Source organism: Clupea harengus, chromosome 19, assembly GCF_900700415.2.
Source record: "Clupea harengus chromosome 19, Ch_v2.0.2, whole genome shotgun sequence".
NCBI lineage: Eukaryota > Metazoa > Chordata > Actinopteri > Clupeiformes > Clupeidae > Clupea > Clupea harengus.
The window spans coordinates 3,327,164-3,346,298 of record NC_045170.1 but is presented as its reverse complement, the minus strand read 5'-3'; the positions used below and the strand labels follow the sequence as shown (position 1 = coordinate 3,346,298).

Genomic DNA, 19,135 nt, shown 5'->3' with positions numbered 1-19,135 from the left:
CAGCTTCACAAGTAAATGCATGCTGATGTGCCCATTTACCTATCTTTGACATGGCTGTCAGCTCAGCAGATATGCAAGGAGATAAGCCAAAGGAGAGTGGGTCAGAGGCCAAATTAAATGTCAACACTGCTTGGGATTTTTACAGCCAGAAACCTAACTCTCTTCATCACTCTTGACCTACCTGAAAATGTCTTGTCTTGCTCACCTTGACCCTTGGGTTGATCTACTGAATTGGTTAATCTACTGTCAACTTTCGCCAAGACCGAAGACTGTGGTATCGAGAGAAATATTGCAGCAGACATTCAGAAGTTAAGTGAGCTTCACAATGATTATACAATGGCTTATTTTAATGACATTGGCCTCTATCTGTCTAATAAGGAGAAGCACAGAGCTGGTGTCCGAAAAGCAGCCAAGAGCTGCTGTCTTCATGGCAAGTCAGCCTTCACTGATGTCACTCTTCACTGTTAACTTAGACAGCTACTATTGTCAGCTCCCCGGTGGATTATGGCCACTGCAATTCATTGTCAACATCAGTTTCATATAATCACCCTACCACAGTAGTCATAACAGATTTGTAAACAATGCCCATACTGTCTTTATAACATGAATATTAAGCATTTGCCTCAAATAAAGTGGTTTCTGTTTTGTGTATTTCCATTCGAGCAGTGACTACTTTTGTTGCACAGGGACACCCTCTCACCTACAGATGAAGTACTGGAGATGAGACAATGGAGTAATAATCGCATGTTAATGCATAACACAACCAGGCTTTTTACGTCTATGGCTATCCCCCGTTTACGTCTATGGTTATCCCCCCTCACTTTTGTCTAATTAAGAACAAAAACACTGTTCTGTGATCCACATTGAAATCCTGAGGCTAAACTCTTGGCTGGTGTCCAAGTTGTAAACTGTATAGCTGGTATTGGGCTTGGCATTCACATACTTAATAAATACCCCACACTGAACCCGGCACAGAGTTGCCAACCTCATTCTGAGAACAAACCTTGACACACTTTGACAAAGACCTGCATACGTGTGTGACGCTTCCCTTGCCGGAGTTCTTAGTTCTCAGTAATTGAAATGCCGAAGACACACTGTCTGTGGTGTGTGTTTCTTTACTCCTGGGATACATGTGTTAAGGCACAAACAGCGGAGGTCTGTTGAGGGCTATTTGAAAGCAAAACTGTATTGGTCAGAAGAGACAGGCTCTGGCAGGCTGAGCCTCAGGGAGTGTATGGACCCTGCCCCATGCATGTTAAAATCAGCCTTACCACATCCATACCCTTATACACACACACACACACACATACACACACAGGAGCCATATGCTCCGTGGACAGCCTGAACAAGACAACTAAAGAGATATCACACTATAAGGTAGGTTTGATGTCTTCTTCTGGTATTTATACCGTCTTGAGTAGTTATTAGCTCAGCGGAAAACAAAGAAATGGGTATGGTAGTTTTTTTCTTTGTTCATACCAGCTTGAATGTTTGAATTTATTTGCTGTATCCTTGCTCCTGGAATCCACATTTACTTCAGTGCTTTCAGTGATCATTTATATTTGCTTCTAATAATGACACTTAGGCACTGTATGAAAAGCATTACTGTTTCATGTTAAGTGAGATCATTATTGTAAAATGATTCATCATGGCTGCAGAGTGAGAAGACATTCTTTAAAAACAATCTGTACTTGTAGTGCTTTGATTCTTCTCCTAGAATGAAGGTATTGTGTCTGCTCCTTCTGATGCTTCTTGTGGGAGATGGCTTCTGTGTTGCTGAAGCCTCTGCATTAGGTACAGTTATTGTGTTTATTCAGCTGTTTTGAGGCATTTCTCCAAAGGATAAAGCATTAAAGTCATATAATAGTATAATAGTCATATAATAGCCATGATATACATAAGTCACTCTGACCCACTTGCCCATGATTTCAGTGAACGTGGCTATGAGAGGCAAGACGATTCAGTCATCCAGGTTCAACAGTTCCACTGCTGCCAAGAAGGCCATCGATGGGAACCGAAGCGGGATGCCCCAGGACGGCTCCTGTGCGCAAACAGAGGCTGAGACCAACCCCTGGTGGAGGGTCGACCTGCTGGAGTCATACAGAGTCACAACCGTGACCATCACCAACAGAGAGGACTGCTGTGCTGAGAGGATCAACGGAGCTGAGATCCGCATTGGGAACTCCCTGGAAAACAACGGCAACAGCAACCCAAGGTACCAGCTGATTATATGGAGTCATGAGCATGGTTTCTTCAGAAATGTCTTTTTGTGTTTTTTCTCTTATTTATTACTTTAAATTGGTGTGTTTGTCAAAGATGACAACACCAATGCGGAATGGTGATGCTTTTAAATCCCATCATAACTGAGACAAGGAAATTGAATCATGACCAAGTGTGTTTAAATATATACAAATTATAAATGTCTTTTATATGCAAATTGTTGCCCTTCTTACCATCCTGAACAGGTGCACGGTGATCTCTTCCATACCAGCAGGGGGAGCCAGCACCTTCCAATGCAATGGGATGGAGGGCCGTTATGTGAATATATTCAGCAGGGGGTACAGGCAGCATCTGACTGTGTGAGGTGGAAGTAAATGCCGTGCCTGTTCCTGTCGGCATGGAATCGGAGTTAGCAAATATTACAAAACAAAACATTTCAGAGATCACTTAACTAAGATGACTTAGTTGACATTCCAGCTATATTACATTCTACTCTCTCAGAGAAAATGTGGCTTTGAATAAACAGGCGTCTCAGTCATCGCAGTACAACTACTTGGGCAATCATCAGACTCATTGTCTCTGTCACTTATCTATTCTGTTAGTGAGTAATGACACATTAAAAACAGGGCAATGCAAAATTATACTAAACATTTATTATTCTATGTAATACACATTTAAAGCAGCAGTGAGGAGTTCTGGTCAAACACTAGCAATCTAACTGCCTAACAGGCATGCAGAAACCTCACTGTTATGCCCTTGGGTGGCCCTATGGCAGACATCCCAAGTCTCCCGGAAGTTCCGGGAGTCTCCCGCATATTGATAGCAACTCCCTGATGCCCGCAAATTACTTAAAATCTCCCGGAATCTAGAGCGAGCGAGCAAGACCGCGCACGCGAGACAGACGTGCTCCAAACCGCGTAAGCATCTGTGTAGCGCGCGCACGACGGAGAGGGACCTAGGGAGAGGGACCTAGAGACTGTGCGTGTGTGTGGCAGTGTGAGTGTGTGCCTCATGAAGCATCCTGATTGGCCTGTTTCGGTAAGTCAACCAATCAATTTTCAGTGTGGGCAGGCTTTTATCTTTTCTCCCGAACCGAATTAATCAGTTCAGTGTTTCTAGGAACAGGAGCACCATGGCAGAGGGAGAGTACCCCAAAAAACGAAAATATAAGACACATTTTACAACAGACTATACAAAGGTGTACCCCTGTCTTAGAAAAGTAAATCACAATTACAGTTTTGCTCGCTGTACAATCTGCAACAGTGATTTCAGCATTGCCCATGGCGGGTTAAATTACTGTAAAAGACATGTTGAGGTGAGTTCAACAAGTTTCATTTCATGTGCATATTATTCAGGCCGGCTAGTTGCCAGGGCTACATGAAAACAGCAAACTCCTTAGACCTGTTTGAAGTTGCAATGGAATAAAAATAAAAGCAGTTAACATAAATAGTATTGTAAGGGCCGAAAAGGCCTATACTAAGATTTACCACTAGGGAATAGTGAAGTATCCGACTACGCCAGCCCAGAAGGGCAGTTATTAAATATGAATTAAGTTCACACAGGTTCGTTAAAGCTTGTGGCTGGTAAAACACACACACAATAGGCAATAGTCTAATAAATTGCAATTTAATGTCACAAACAGTAAAAACAGATACAAGAATACCAACAAGGGACAGTGGGCAGTCCACTAGTCCCCAATAAATAAGTACAGGCAATAAATAGTATAAATAACAGCGGTGTTCTAAATAGCAGCTAAACTCAATGTCTGGCAACCATTGGTAAACTGCCAATGCAACTAAGGAGGATCAGTCACAAACCTGGCAACCACACAGGCTACTCACGGAAACCGGCAGCGTCAATGACGCCCGAATAACAACAGCTAGGCCGGTTCCGATGCTCAGTTACACATACATAGTACCTTCGGAGGTCGAAGCCTGAAACAGGCGAGGAAGCACAGGACCCTTGCGTGCCTGATAGAGAAATTCTCCAGGCGGAATACAAGCCTGTTAGCCTGACGATGTCATACTCATAATTCTAGTCAGAATATGAGTCTGATATCGCTCCATTGGGCTGTGATTATGGGGCGTGTTTCAACCGAACCAGGAGAAAAAATGCCTCTTCGCTCAATTGGTTACCTACAACCAATCAGAACAATGTAGTATGTGACCAGGGGCAGCTGATACATTACACTTTTACCGGATCCCGTAGGAAGGAAGGCAAAAACATATTTTCGATTGACAAATGCCTTAATCGCGTTTCTCTGTTCCTCTTTCAAAATGAATGCACTGTCAATGTCTAAATGGACTCGAATCTATACATATCAGCTCTCCAGCGGCAGCCATGTTTGTTGAAAACGAATTCAACTCGTGTGTTGGTGACGTGGTTGGTTATGTTACTGTTAATCATCTGTCCATCATCGTATAAAGCCCGCCTTAACAATTTGACTGGTACGGCCGATATCGAGCCGCAGATAATTTCTCCTCAATGGAGTAATGCCAGACCGAACTTCCCAACCAAAAATATAGTGGGCGGGGCTAAATTCGGCCTGGTATCCAGGCTACAAGCCTGTAGCAGAGCTGGCTTGGCAGGCGCAATCGCCACGGAGGAAAACTCCTTTATACCAACATCTAAAGATGTAGCCACTCAATTGCAACCAGGCCGCTGGTGGATTCCGGTGCTCCCTTCACAAAACCCCTCCCCATGGATGAGTTCCCGTATGCAATAAATACTGCGTTCAATCACGTCCGAGTTTCACGGATTGGTGGAGCTAAAACGGAGGGAGAGGACAGCAATCAGTGGACAGCAGACCGAGAGAGAAAGAAAACAAGGCAATGGGGCAGTCCTACTACACGTCACATCAAACACCTGTGAACTACGGTAACACTACAGCTCATTGGTTACATTTGTACACACAATCACAGCACTCCTATATTATGCCACTACAACTGTTTACATCCACAACACTCGTGATTACTGCACACTCTTAAGTTTACAAAGGCTACCCATTACAGTATAAGCAGCATATAAATAGTACAAGTAATCTACATATTTAAACATAATTAACAAAGAATTGCGAATTGCATAGGGCTATAGCCTATAGAATGATATTATGCTTTTATATCTTTTAGGGACCACAACTTGTTAGGGAGCGCAGGGAAATAGGCCTACATAAAGGCTACATGTAGGCGTGCATGTAAATATTTTTCGGGGGGGGGGGGGGCGGTAGGTTCGGGATACCTCCCTGAAATGACTTTTTGCAGGTTGGGATGTCTGCTATGGGGTGAACCACACTCCACCAATCCCCTAAAGTAAAACTCACCAAACCCATGCCATAGGATTTACCAGGTGCACCTCATTGCGCAATCAGATGTGGCACAGCTGGCCAGAGCTACACAGAGGACTGCACAAGGAACACTTGTTACTGCTAGCATGCTAGCTCATGTCTTTTGGCCATATAGTCAATGATGTTGGGCTGTGAAAGCTTTGTTTACGCTTTTGTGCTGTGGTCTGACCCGGACGACAGAACTGCATAGTGCATACCGAAGGCAGCGAGATGGAATGACAAGTGTGTTTATGTCCTTTACATGACCCTACACCATCAGACCGTTTCAGCCAGAATCTGTGAACAAACAGGGTGGATGGAGTAAACACAATGCACCATGATGTAGTCAGACATGCTCTGTATGGAAGATGATGAACAGTTATACTACATATCTGTCCATCTCTAAGTTCACTGAAGAAGGGACAGCAGCACAAACACAATTCTGCATCTGCAATGGCAGTAAACCTACAGCCAACATAGTCTTTGTGCTGCGTCTGACTGAGAAGCACAAGTTTGCTGTGCTTACAAGTGTAAACATGAGAATAGCAGGACAGTAGCAGCGCCTCTATTCACTGCTGAACAACACAACCAGATCGATACATTTGAATGTATCACTGCATGTTTACATCATTGTACATGGAGCAGTATGTAGACTATTGACATATATAAGTAAGTGTGATTTGTTTGTGTTGAGAACGTATGAGGCATGTCTTACACCAGGGGTCTTCAACCTTTTCCAGCCCAAGTACCCCTTGGCTGAGAGAGACACTGAGCAGGGACCCCCACCCCCGCCGCCCCAAATTTAGGCCTGATATTCATATATTTTATCTGGAACTAAGTGTCAGCCACACACACACACACACACACACACACACACACACACACACACAAACACACTCCCCTACACATGTTTGAACATAATTTTTGTTCTCCCTTACAGTTAGCCATTACTCTGTATTCAATGAGGGGGGGACAAAGAATTGAGTAGCTTGAGAAGCTTAAGTATGGATGAAATATCTCATACCTAGTGAGAGGCCTGACGTTTGACAATTCATCACTCATGTCTTTGGCAACAAGATTCTCCCTATGAAGCAGTGGCGGCTCCTGAAAAAATTCTCAGGGGGGGCAATTTTTTTTATAATGATTAAGGCGACCCATTCAGTAAGTACATTAAGTTAGCTGATTAACTCATACAGCAATACCTTTTTGTCCACTATTGGCAGCACACAACAGTAATATGTCCCCTCTTGCTACATAGCTAGAGTAGCAAGTTACAGGTGGAAAGCTATAGAAGAAAGTTGCATCCAGGAGCCTTCATAAGCAAACATGATGTGGCTCCACATTAAATTATCCCACTTTTTCATTATCCACGTGTCTCAAATGTTGTATGATGTAACATAGCTTAACAGGACACATGATATGTCCAGTAACATCATAAAGAAGGGGTAACATAAGTCAAAAACAACAATATTTATTGACTGATCTTGAAAGTATTGGCTTACAAAAGCAAAATAAGTCATCACATAAAAAATTATTCAGTGTTAGTGCAAGAAGCGAACTGTGAAACACACTGTAAAACCTATGAAAAGTGACAGTGGTATATGAAATACAGACCGCATTAGCCACACGATTTTCTTTCGTTCCAATTCTTGGATGTAGGATTTCCCTCCCTTTGTAGAAACCTGTTGAATGGATACATTTGGTCTAGGAAGTCCTAATTGTTTTGTTGTCAATTTATCTTCATTAGTACGCCGACTAAAAAGGAGTTTCTGTCAAAGAGCGAATCGAGTTATTGCACTGGACAGGGCAGCCATCTTGACAGAATATGCCTCCGTCGAAGCTGTATGACGTTCGTATAGGCTTTTACGTCCACTACTTATGACAAGACCAGGAGGGGCGAGCCCTCCCGGAAGCCATAGAGAATGCATTGAGAGCTCTGTTTTGTGAAAAAAATGGATTTAACATGGGAGTCAAGTAGTCATACACACACAGTCATACCGGTGGTGGTAAGCTACCTCAGTAGCCACAGCTGCCCTGGGGCAGACTGACAGAAGCGTGGCTGCCAATCAGCGCCAACGGCCCCTCCGACCACCACCAACATTCATTCATATTCATACAATGCAATGCATGTCTTTATGATGTGGGGGAAACCGGAGTACCCGGAGTAAACCCACGCAGGCACGGGGAGAACATGCAAACTCCACACAGAAAGGACCTGGAACGACCTGGAAGGACCGGGATGCGAACCCAGGGCCTTCTTGCTGTGAGGCGACAGTGCTAACCACTGTATAGTACCATACAGGAAATCCATGCATTATACATCATAAAGGCACTGGCATTTCATTCAGAAATGTTGTATTAATTATGGATTGTTACATTACATATAAAGATGTATTTCACATCTCTTTTGACATTTATTTAAACACTTCCTGTAATGTGAAAAAGAACTGAGGGGAGGAAGTATGCCAGGCTTAACCATAAACTGTAGTTAAAAGAGTTTCAACAGATACTTTGTTTGTAATCTGAGCATGTGTAGACAGTCTATAGGAAACCATCCAAACACAGTTTGACCAAAATGTGTACAAGCACTAAAAGGTACTCAGATGTAAGAACTAGATAATTACCATAATGTACCATGAAATAAAGTGTGAGCAGAAAATGATCATACTTCTATTAAACTAATCATCGGTGCCTACCCTACCTCTGTATCTATGTTTATGTTTTGATTTGTTGTTCTTTGTATCTAATGACTGCATTGGCAATGCAAGTGTTCTATTTGTCATGTGAATAAAGCACTTTTGTATTTTAATTTGAAACTCACAGAGGTGTACCACTGCAGCAAGAGCTGGAAGGGTAAAAAACAGGCCGAGGCCAAGAGCCAGAGGAAGCAGCGCAACCCTTCTGGACTTGGAAACTTCTCTTTCTCCGCCACCGGCACACGGAGGATCTATGGCCTCAGGGAGTCTGGAGCCAGACACTGTGTGAAATAAAACTCATCAATTAATGAATTAATAATTACATCTTTACCTCATCTAATTAATCATTTTTGCTTCCTACAGCTGAAATACAGTAACAAATACTACAAGATATATACGATAGCCTATGAACAGTATTTGTACCATGATTAATCTTTAACAGCTGTTTGCAAGAGTCAAATCTGATGTCACTTACTGTCCTTCCTGACTGCAGGCGCATGACAATTCCCATAGACATGGTCCATTCTGACACTAGTTAATAATGATTAATGTGCGCTAATGAGAGACGTGTCAGCTTAGCGATCACACACTGAGTAAGACTTCACCTCTACAGACTGTTAATATCATGAGGAAGTAAAGGAGGGACTGAAACCCTGCTCTTTCACACGTGTCACCACATCACCGCATTATCCACACCGTCTTTTGAAACCTTATTGCTCAATCATGCAGCTTTTGCACATACAGTATGTCTATAGGATCTTTACTCAGTCAGTTCTCAAAGCTTTGGAATGGGAACTGGAGGCATCACCTTAGTGACTTTGAGAGCTCAGCCTCTTCAACAGAAATGCATAATTACCATGATCACAAGAATGTTTAAAGTTGAAAATGTATAGGGACATTTGAAGTATATTGATTGACTACTTCCATCCTTATTGACTGAGGGTGTTATTTTTTATATCTTTCATAACTGAGGCTTTGACGAGGTCAACCTGGCAAATGTGGATGTAGAAACCATTTCTGCTGTTGACTTAAGAAATTCTGTTGAGGCAGTTTTTTTTACTAACACTAGATAGCAGCACGTATCCATATTATGAAAACAAGTGGAACTATGAGGTCACCTCCTGCCATTGCAAAGACATTTCTTTTACACACCATCATCCTATAGAGAGCTGAATCTTAAGAGATTGGAATTTAAAATATGAATAATCGGGTCTAAAATATTTTGGGAAAATATGGGATATGATAGACTTTTTTCAGTGGTCCGACTCAACTGCAATGCAGAACACAAGCTCCTTGTCTCCATGACTCTGAACCCACCATAAGATACTTCTGTGTACGTACACACACACACACACACACACACACACAGCACTGTATATAAGCACTGGAATGCTTGCCCAAGGGCTCTGTTTGGACAGGTCAGATGCATGACTCACTCACTTCACCACAGTGGGATTTGAACCTCTGACCATCAACTGCAAACTGCATACTTACCACTGCACCACCAGGATCCTGTCCTCCCAAGCATCTCCCGTATGTTTGAGGGTAACATAGTGGGGCACTGAAGCCTAATATGTCAATCATGCCATGTACATAAATTTGATTACGGATGAATGAGGAATTAGGGGACCAGTACCATCCCTTACATAACATGGCCACTAGGGGCACTGTAGACAAGAGGTTTTCATTCTTGCTCATGGGTTGCCTGTCCCTGTGTGTGTGTGTGTGGGGGGGGGGGGGGGGGAACTTGTGTTGGCTGCAGTCAGATAGTCTGTCCTATCGTTTTTTCCTAACCACTTTTTCTTGCCCTCGATGAAAAAATCATGGTGTCAAGCAAAGATGTTAAATATAAATCATAAGGACTTATGAAAAGACAACTGCTGTGCTGCACACACACACAGTATGACAAAAGGCAGACTTGTAAATAAGGTCTTTAAAATTGTAGTGGCAAAACTTTTGGGGGTTTTCTTTAACCCTGTTCCTATTCCCTAATGCTTCTACCATCTGGAGAGTGCGGGTTCAGATTTGTCAGACTTGCAGCCATTTCCCATAACGAATCCAAATTGCGTTACCGAAACATTTACTGCAAAGTAAATAAACATGAAAAATAAATGCTAATATTTCAGTCCTTTTGATCTTTAGTTTTGCCGATGCATCCACGGTCAGGACTACGATCTGGCCAAGACTCCAGTTGAGTAGGCTGATGCTGAGGTCAATGACGGTGTTGCTTCATAACCAGTGGCGGCTCCTGAATTCATAGAGTAGCTATAGTTACTGGTGGAAAGCTATGGAAGAAAGTTGCATCCAGGAGCCTTCAAAGCAAAAAATTATGTGGCTCCACAATAAATTATCCCACTTATTCATTATCCACATTACTCAAATGTTGTATGATATAAAATAGCTTAACAGGACACATGATAAGTCAAAACCAACAATATTTATTGACTATTCTTGAAAGTATTGGCTTACAAAAGCAAAATACGTCATCACATAGCTCAGTGTTAGTGCAAGTAGCGAGCATTCACACTGTGAAACCTATGAAAAGTGACAGTGGTACAGACCGCGTTAGCCACTTCACAGCCTGCAAGCCACGATTTTCTTTCATACCAATTCTTGGATGTAGGATTCCCCTCCCCCCCCCCCTCCCTTTGTAGAAACTTGTTGAATGGATACATTTGGTCTAGGAGGTCCTAATTGTTTTGTTGTCAATTTCCTAAATTGAGGGCAGTCGGATGAATTACATTCACCAAGATAGAGTCCTTTAATAAAATATTGCATATCAGCATAGCACAGAAAGAAGAACACGCATAAACCTTTGTTGGTCTGGAAAGTGGTTCCTTACAAACATATTGTAGCAATAACTGTGTACATTTAATGAAAATATTTTTTTAAAGCCTCCATATATAGCAGCTGAATATTCAATCTAATCCAGTCTAATCGGTGGCTATTGTCTCACACACAAATTTCCACAGATTCTTGCAGGAGTTGTCACGCCAGTCTACAAATTTGGAGACAAGTGCGCAGTCCTCCCCAGAAGGGTCTTCCTCCTTCCAGTTATCTGGTTCATCCTGTTCATCAGACCGTTTCAGCCAGAATCTGTGAACAAACAGGGTGGATGGAGTAAACACAATGCACCATGATGTAGACATGCTCTGTATGGAAGATGATGAACAGTTATACTACATATCTGTACGTCTCTAAGTTCACTGAAGAAGGGGCAGCAGCACAAACACAATTCTGCATCTGCAATGGCAGTAAGACTGTTCTGTGTCAAACCTACAGCCAGCCTAGTCTTTGTGCTGCGTCTGACTGACAAGCACAAGTTTGCTGTGCTTACAAGTGTAACCATGAGAATAGCAGGACAGTAGCACCAGATTGTATACATTTGAATGTATCACTTTATCTTTACATCATTGTACATGGAACAGTATGTAGACTATTGACACATATAAGTAAGTGTGATGTGGTTGTGTTGAGAACGTATGAGGCATGTCTTACACGGCTCCAGTCTCATTGAGAGGTGTGCTGTCCACCCAAATCCACTGTCCCTCTGTCTCCAGGTCACTCAGTCCTATCCAATAAAAATCCTCAATGGCACTTCGGGACAGAAATTTCTAATGGGAGACATCACAGATATTTATTCCTATATGGTATAACTACATAAAAAAGCCTAAACCATCTCTATGCTTTTTTACAAAACAAAAATAATAACAAGTACCAACTTAAAAGAACATATTCAGCAATATATCAAATGTACTTAAATAAACCTTGTAAAAAATAAGAGTATACTTTCACTAAAGGATACTTTGATATGTTAATCACGCTATGGACAACTGAAAACATTTCTTCTGAAAAAATGCATAAGATGCAATAACGAATAAAATACCCTTTTACTTGACCTGTTCTTCTTGACTGTTCACAATGGCCAGATGCCCCCCTAATGTGATGCAGTGATCTCGACTCTGACTCCAGGTCTTTCCAATAGAGGAGAAGAGGTAGCACTTCCCACTGTTGTGAGCCCACCCATCAGGACAGACCCTACAACCAGAGGTGGCTACAAACACACATGACCACACAAAGATCAGTGGGTAGTGCTGTCACCATGTTTTACCAATGCAGCCTGCTGTTTGCATTTAATGAAAGTAGAAGTCAGCTATTGTCGTTAAAAATACCCTTCTTAAACTCTCTGGGGGAGGTGGAAAGTTCTTTCTATGCTTGTTTCACATTTGACTAAATGCATAATCTCTATTTTAAACTTACCATCAAAAGACGTCTGGAGGGTCAACAAATGTCCTTGCTTGACAAGCAGTTCCTCTACCCCCGCAATTAAGTCTGTAAAAAAAGACCATGGCAGTTGGAGAGTGTGACATTGCAGAAGTGGACAAAACTTTCAGTACACCTTCACAGGTATATTACCACTCTGCCGATATTCAGAAAATTCATATTAATTATGGATCGTTACATTGTATATAAAGATGTATTTCACATCTCTTTTGCCATTTATTTAAACGCTTCCTGTAATTTGAAAAAGAACTAAGGGGAGGAAGTATGCCAGGCACAGAGTCAACCTCACACATGCATGAAGCTGCAACAAGATCAACCACAGGCGAAACTTAACAGTTCTGAGGTGAACAGGCAGAGAAACTCACACCACTGGGTTTGGAGAGTCCGCCTCAAGGGACTTCACAGTGAACTTTCAGCTCAGTTCAACTTATATTTTTATGGTATGTTATACAAGGGCACTGTCATCCAAATAATAGTTAAAAAAAGACAGGAAAAGCAGTAGTGTCCAGCAAACTCACCGGTGGTATTCAAGGTTGCTGACAGATTCCTGTGCAGTTTTTCCATCAGATGAAGCTTTGCTTGTTCATCTACCAAAGTTGCAGCTGCAACAAGATCAACCACAAGCGAAAATAAACAGTTCTGAGGTGAACAGGCAGAGAAATTCACACCTCTGGGTTTTGACAGTCTGCCTCAAGAGACTTCACAGTGAACTTTCAGCTCAGTTCACCTTCTATCTTTATGGCATGTTATACAAGGGCACTGTCATCCAAATAATAATTTAAAAAGACAGGAAAAGCAGTAGTGTCCAGCAAACTCACCAGTGGTATTCAAGGTTGCTGACAAATTCCTGTGCAGTTTTTCCCTCAGATGAAGCTTTGCTTGTTCATTGGTATCTACCAAAGTATGCATACAATGCAATCATTTAGGGGTCAGAATCAAGCATGTGTTACACTATACCATACAGGAAATCCATGCATTATACATCATAAAGGCACTGGCATATTCAGAATACAGAAATCAATTCATTCAGAAATGTTGTATTAATTACGGATCATCACATTACATATGAAGATGTATTTCACATCTCTTTTGACATTTATTTAAACGCTTTAAACGCTTCCTGTAATGTGAAAAGGAACTGAACTGAATTTGAATTTAAAACTCACATAGGTGGACCACTGCAGCAAGAGCTGGAAAGGTGAAAAGCAGGCCGAGGCCGATACCAAGAGCCAAAGGAAGCAGCGCAACCCTTCTGGACTTGGACACTTCTCTTTCTCCGCCACCGGCACACGGAGGATCTGTGGCCTCAGGGAGCCTGGAGCCAGACACTGTGTGAAATAAAACTCATCAATTCATCAATTAATAACTACATCTTTACCTCATCTAATGAATCATTTTTGCTTCCTACAGCTGAAATACAGTAACAAATATTACAAGATATACACGATAGCCTAGGAACAGTATTTGTACCATGTTTAATCTTTAATAGCTGGTTGCAAGGGTCAAATCTGATGTTACTTACAGCTCATCGTATTAGGAGAATAAGCAGAGGAAGAGTCCTCCCAGACTGCAGGCGCACTAATATTCCCATAGACATGGTCCATTCTGACACTAGTATAATAATGATTAATGTTCGCTATTGAGAGACGTGTTAGCTTAGCGATCACACACTGAGTAAGACTTCACCTCTACAGACTACAGGAAGTTAAGGGGGGACTGAAACCCTGCTCTTTCACACGTCTCACCACATCAGCACATCATTCACAGGTTTTTTTTACTCTCTCTCTCTGTACCTTATTGCTCAATCATGCAGCTTCTGCACATACAGTATGTCTATAGGATCTTTACTCTGTCAGTTCACAAAGCTTTGGAATGGGAACTGGAGATATCACCTTAGTGACTTTGAGAGCTCAGCCTCTTCAACAAAAATGCATAATTACCATGATCACAAGAATGTTTAAAGTTAAAAATGTATAGGGACATTTGAAGTATATTGATTGACTACTTCCATCCTTATTGACAGGGTGTTATTTTTGATATCTTTCATAACTGAGGCTTTGATGAGGTCAACCTGGCAAATGTGGATGTAGAAACCATTTCTGCTGTTGACTTAAGAAATTCTGTTGAGGCAGTTCTTTTTACTAACACTAGATAGCAGCACGTATCCATATTAAGAAAACAAGTGGAACTATGAGGTCACCTCCTGCCATTGCAAAGACATTTCTTTTACACACCATCATCCTATAGAGAGCTGAATCTTAAGAGATTGGAATTTAAAATATGAATAATCGGGTCTAAAATATTTTGGGAAAATATGGGATATGATAGACTTTTTTCAGTGGTCCGACTCAACTGCAATGCAGAACACAAGCTCCTTGTCTCCATGACTCTGAACCCACCATAAGATACTTCTGTGTACGTACACACACACACACACACACACAGCACTGTATATAAGCACTGGAATGCTTGCCCAAGGGCTCTGTTTGGACAGGTCAGATGCATGACTCACTCACTTCACCACAGTGGGATTTGAACCTCTGACCATCAACTGCAAACTGCAAACTTACCACTGCACCACCAGGATCCTGTCCTCCCAAGCATCTCCCATATGTTTGAGGGTAGCATAGTGGGGCACTGAAGCCTAATATGTCAATCATGCCATGTACTTAAATTATATTTACGGATGAATGAGGAATTAGGGGACCAGTACCATCCCTTACATAACAAGGCCACTAGGGGCACTGTAGACAAGAGGTTTTCATTCTCGCTCATGGGTTGCCTGTCCCTGTGTGTGTGTGTGTGTGTGTGTGTGTGTGTGTGTGTGTGTGTGTGTGTGTGTGTGTGTGTGTGTGTGTGTGTGTGTATGTGGGTGTGTGTGTGTGTGTGTGTGTGTGTAGGACAAAAGGCAGACTTGTAAATAACGTCTTTAAAATTGTAGAGGCAAAAGATTCAGGGTTTTCCTTTAAAACATACAGTAGCTATAGTTACTGGTGGAAAGCTATGGAAGAAAGTTGCATCCAGGAGCCTTCATAAGCAAACATGATGTGGCTCCACAATAAATGATCCCACTTATTCATTATTCAAATTACTCAAATGTTGTATGATGTAAAATAGCCTAACAGGACACATGATATGTCTAGTAACAACATAAAGAAGGGGGCAACATATGAGTCAAAACCAACAATATTTATTGACTGATCTTGAAAGTATTGGCTTACAAAAGCAAAATAAGTCATCACATAGAAAATAACTCAGTGTTATGACAAAAGCACGGTGGGGCGAGCCCTCCCGGAAGCCATAGAGATTGCATCGAGAGACCTGTTTTGTGAAAAAAATGGATTTTACATGAGAGCCTATCAGAGAGGTCTGGGGCGATTATTAATTCGACCAAAATCGCCCCAAAAGGGGCGGGACCATCTGAAGCACGACTTAAGCCTGATTGGACAATAACATTCAGAGGCAGATGAGACGGTCTTGTGGTAGAATCGGACAGAAAGAAAATCTGTCCTTTTCCTGTTTGGCAGTGCGTCGCCCAAATCGCCCTTATGGACAAACCGCCCCTGTTCTCAGAAAAAGCATTAAAAGAACAGGGACTAAGGCTGAGTTCCTAAATTGAGTGGAGTCGGATTAATTCCATTCACCAAGATACGGTCCTTTAATAAAATATTGCATTTCAGCAAAGCACAGAAAGAAGAACACACATAAACCTTGGTTGGTCTGGAAAGTGGTTCCTTATAACCATAGTGAAGCAATAACTAAATTTAATGAAAATATATTTTTTTAAAAGCCTCCATATGTAGCAGCTGAATATTCAATCTAATCCAGTCTATTCGGTGGCTACTGTCTCGCAAACAAATGTATACAGCCTCTCGCAGGAGTTGTCCTGCCAGCCTTTAAATTTGGTGAAAACTGCACAGTTCTCCCCAGAAGGGTCTTCCCCCTCCCAGTTATCTGGTTCATCCTGTCCATCAGACCCTTTCTTCCAGAATCTGTGAACAAACAGGGTGGATGGAGTAAACACAATGCACCATGATGTAGACATGCTCTGTATGGAAGATGATGAACAGTTATACTACATATCTGTCCGTCTCTAAGTTCACTGAAGAAGGGGCAGCAGCACAAACACAATTCTGCATCTGCAATGGAGTAAGGCTGTTCTGTGTCAAACCTACAGCCATCATAGTATTTGTTCTGCATCTGACTGACAAGCACAAGTTTGCTGTGCTTACAAGTGTAACCATGAGAATAGCAGGACAGTAGCAGCGCCTCTATTCACTGCTGAACAGCACAACCAGATCGATACATTTGAATGCATCACTGCATGTTTACATCATTGTACATGGAACAGTATGTAGACTATTGACACATATAAGATAGTGTAATGTGGTTGTGTTGAGAACGTATGAGGCATGTCTTACACGACTCCAGTCTCATTGAGAGGTGTGCTGTCCACCCAAATCCACTGTCCCTCTGTCTCCAGGTCACTCAGTCCCATCCAGTATAAATACTCAATGGCACTTTGGGATAGAAAATACTAATGGGAGACATCACAGATATTTAATCTTAACATATTCAGAATTATATCAAATTTACTAAAATAAATACAAATAAGAGACTATACTTTCACTTAAGGATACTTTGAAATGTGAATCACGCTTTGGAAAGTTTATTCCAAGTTCGTCATGAAATCTACAACTTTAAACATTTCGTTCTGAAAAAATGGATAGGATCAAATAACGAAAAAAAAACACCCTTTTACTTCACCTGTTCCTCTTGACTGGTCACAATGGCCAGATGCCCCCCTAATGTGATGCAGTGATCTCGACTCTGATTCCAGGTCTTTCTAGTGGAGGAGAAGAGGTAGCACTTCCCACTGTTGTGAGCCCACCCATCAGGACAGACCCTAGAGGTGGCTACCGTCTCACACACAAATGTATGCAGCTTCTTGCAGGAGTGGTCAAGCCAGTCTCCTTGTTTGGTGTACAGTGCACAGTTCTCCCCAGAAGGGTCTTCCCCCTTCCAGTTATCTGGTTCATCCTGCCAATCAGACCTTTTCAGCCAGAATCTGTGAACAAACAGGGTGGATGGAGTAAACACAATGCACCATGATGTAGACATGCTCTCTATGGAAGATGATGAACAGTTATACTACATATCTGTCCGTCTCTAAGTTCACTGAAGAAAGGGCGGCAGCACAAACACAATTCTGCATCTGCAATGGCAGTGAGGCTGTTCTGTGTCAAACCTACGGCCACCAGAGTCTTTGTGCTGCGTCTGACTGACAAGCACAAGTTTGCTGTGCTTACAAATGTAAACATGAGAATAGCAGGACAGTAGCAGCGCCTCTATTCACTGCTGAACAGCACAACCAGATTGATACATTTGAATGCATCACTGCATGTTTACATCATTGTACATGGAACAGTATGTAGACTATTGACACATATAAGTAAGTGTGATGTGGTTGTGTTGAGAACGTATGAGGCATGTCTTACACTGCTCTAGTGTCATTGAGAGGTGTGCTGTCCACCCAAATCCACTGTCCCTCTGTCTCCAGGTCACTCAGTCCCATCCAGACTTTCTCAATGGCACTTTTGGATAGAAAATACTAATGGGAGACCACAGATATTTATTCCTAACATATTCAGAAATATATCAAATTAAGTCAAATAAACCTTTAGTGAAATGATGAAATGTTTGATGATATGATACTTTGATATGTTAATCACACTATGGGAAGTTTATTCCAAGTTCTTCATAAAATCTACAACTTGAACATTTGTTCTGAAAAAATGCATAGGATGCTATAAGGAATAAAACACCCTTTTACTTCACCTGTTCCTCTTGACTGTTCACAATGGCCAGATGCCCCCCTAATGTGATGCAGTGATCTCGACTCTGACTCCAGGTCTTTCTAGTGGAGGAGAAGAGGTAGCACTTCCCACTGTTGTGAGCCCACCCATCAGGACAGACCCTACAACCAGAGGTGGCTACAAACACACATGACCACACTGATCAGTGGGTAGTGCTGTCAATATGTTACACCGATGCAGTCTTTAGAGTACTGTGTAACATCATGACAAACACCATGCTGTTTGCATTCAATGAAAGTACAAGCTTTGCTTGTTCATTGGTATCTAGCAAAGTATGCATAGGGGAGGATGTATGCCAGACACGGGGGCAAGATAAGATCAACCAGAGCGAAAATAAACAGCTTTGAGGTGAACAGGCAGAGAAACTCACACCACTGGGTTTGTACAGTTCGCCTCAAGAGACTTCACAGATGGTTTGGTAAAATTCAAGGAAAGTTCAAGGTGGAAAGTTATTTGTAACTTACCATCAAAAGACATCTGGAGGGTCAACAAATGTTTGTGCTTGACAAGTAGGTCCTCTACCCCTGCAATTAAGTCTATCAAAAAGACCATGGCAGTTGGAGAGTGTGACATTGCAGAAGCGGACAAAACTTTCAGTTCAGTTCACCTTCTATCTTTACGGCATGTTATACAAGGTCACTGTCATCCAAATAATAATACACAAAAGACAGGAAAAGCAGTAGTGTCTAGCAAACTCACCGGTGGTATTCAAGGTTGCTGACAGATTCCTGTGCAGT

The 19,135-nt window shown here is 41.9% G+C and overlaps 3 protein-coding genes across 3 annotated transcripts in view; 2 read left to right on the top strand and 1 right to left on the bottom strand.

The window, feature by feature from the left end:
• Positions 1-19,135, top strand: part of LOC105897597 (fucolectin-6-like) — a 54,303-nt gene that overhangs the window by 5,471 nt on the left and 29,697 nt on the right. The window lies entirely within an intron of this gene.
• LOC116217893 (fucolectin-4-like) lies at positions 1,944-2,583 on the top strand. Its single transcript, XM_031586063.2, has 2 exons — positions 1,944-2,215; positions 2,466-2,583. The coding sequence occupies exons 1-2, from the start codon at positions 1,944-1,946 to the stop codon at positions 2,581-2,583; spliced, it is 390 nt and encodes a 129-aa protein (XP_031441923.2).
• LOC116224950 (CD209 antigen-like protein E) lies at positions 15,865-18,923 on the bottom strand. The gene is made up of 5 exons (XM_042710636.1): positions 18,863-18,923; positions 18,499-18,515; positions 17,290-17,427; positions 16,944-17,059; positions 15,865-16,514 (listed from the first exon to the last, which is right to left on the bottom strand). The coding sequence occupies exons 1-5, from the start codon at positions 18,873-18,875 to the stop codon at positions 16,352-16,354; spliced, it is 447 nt and encodes a 148-aa protein (XP_042566570.1). The 5' UTR covers positions 18,876-18,923; the 3' UTR covers positions 15,865-16,351.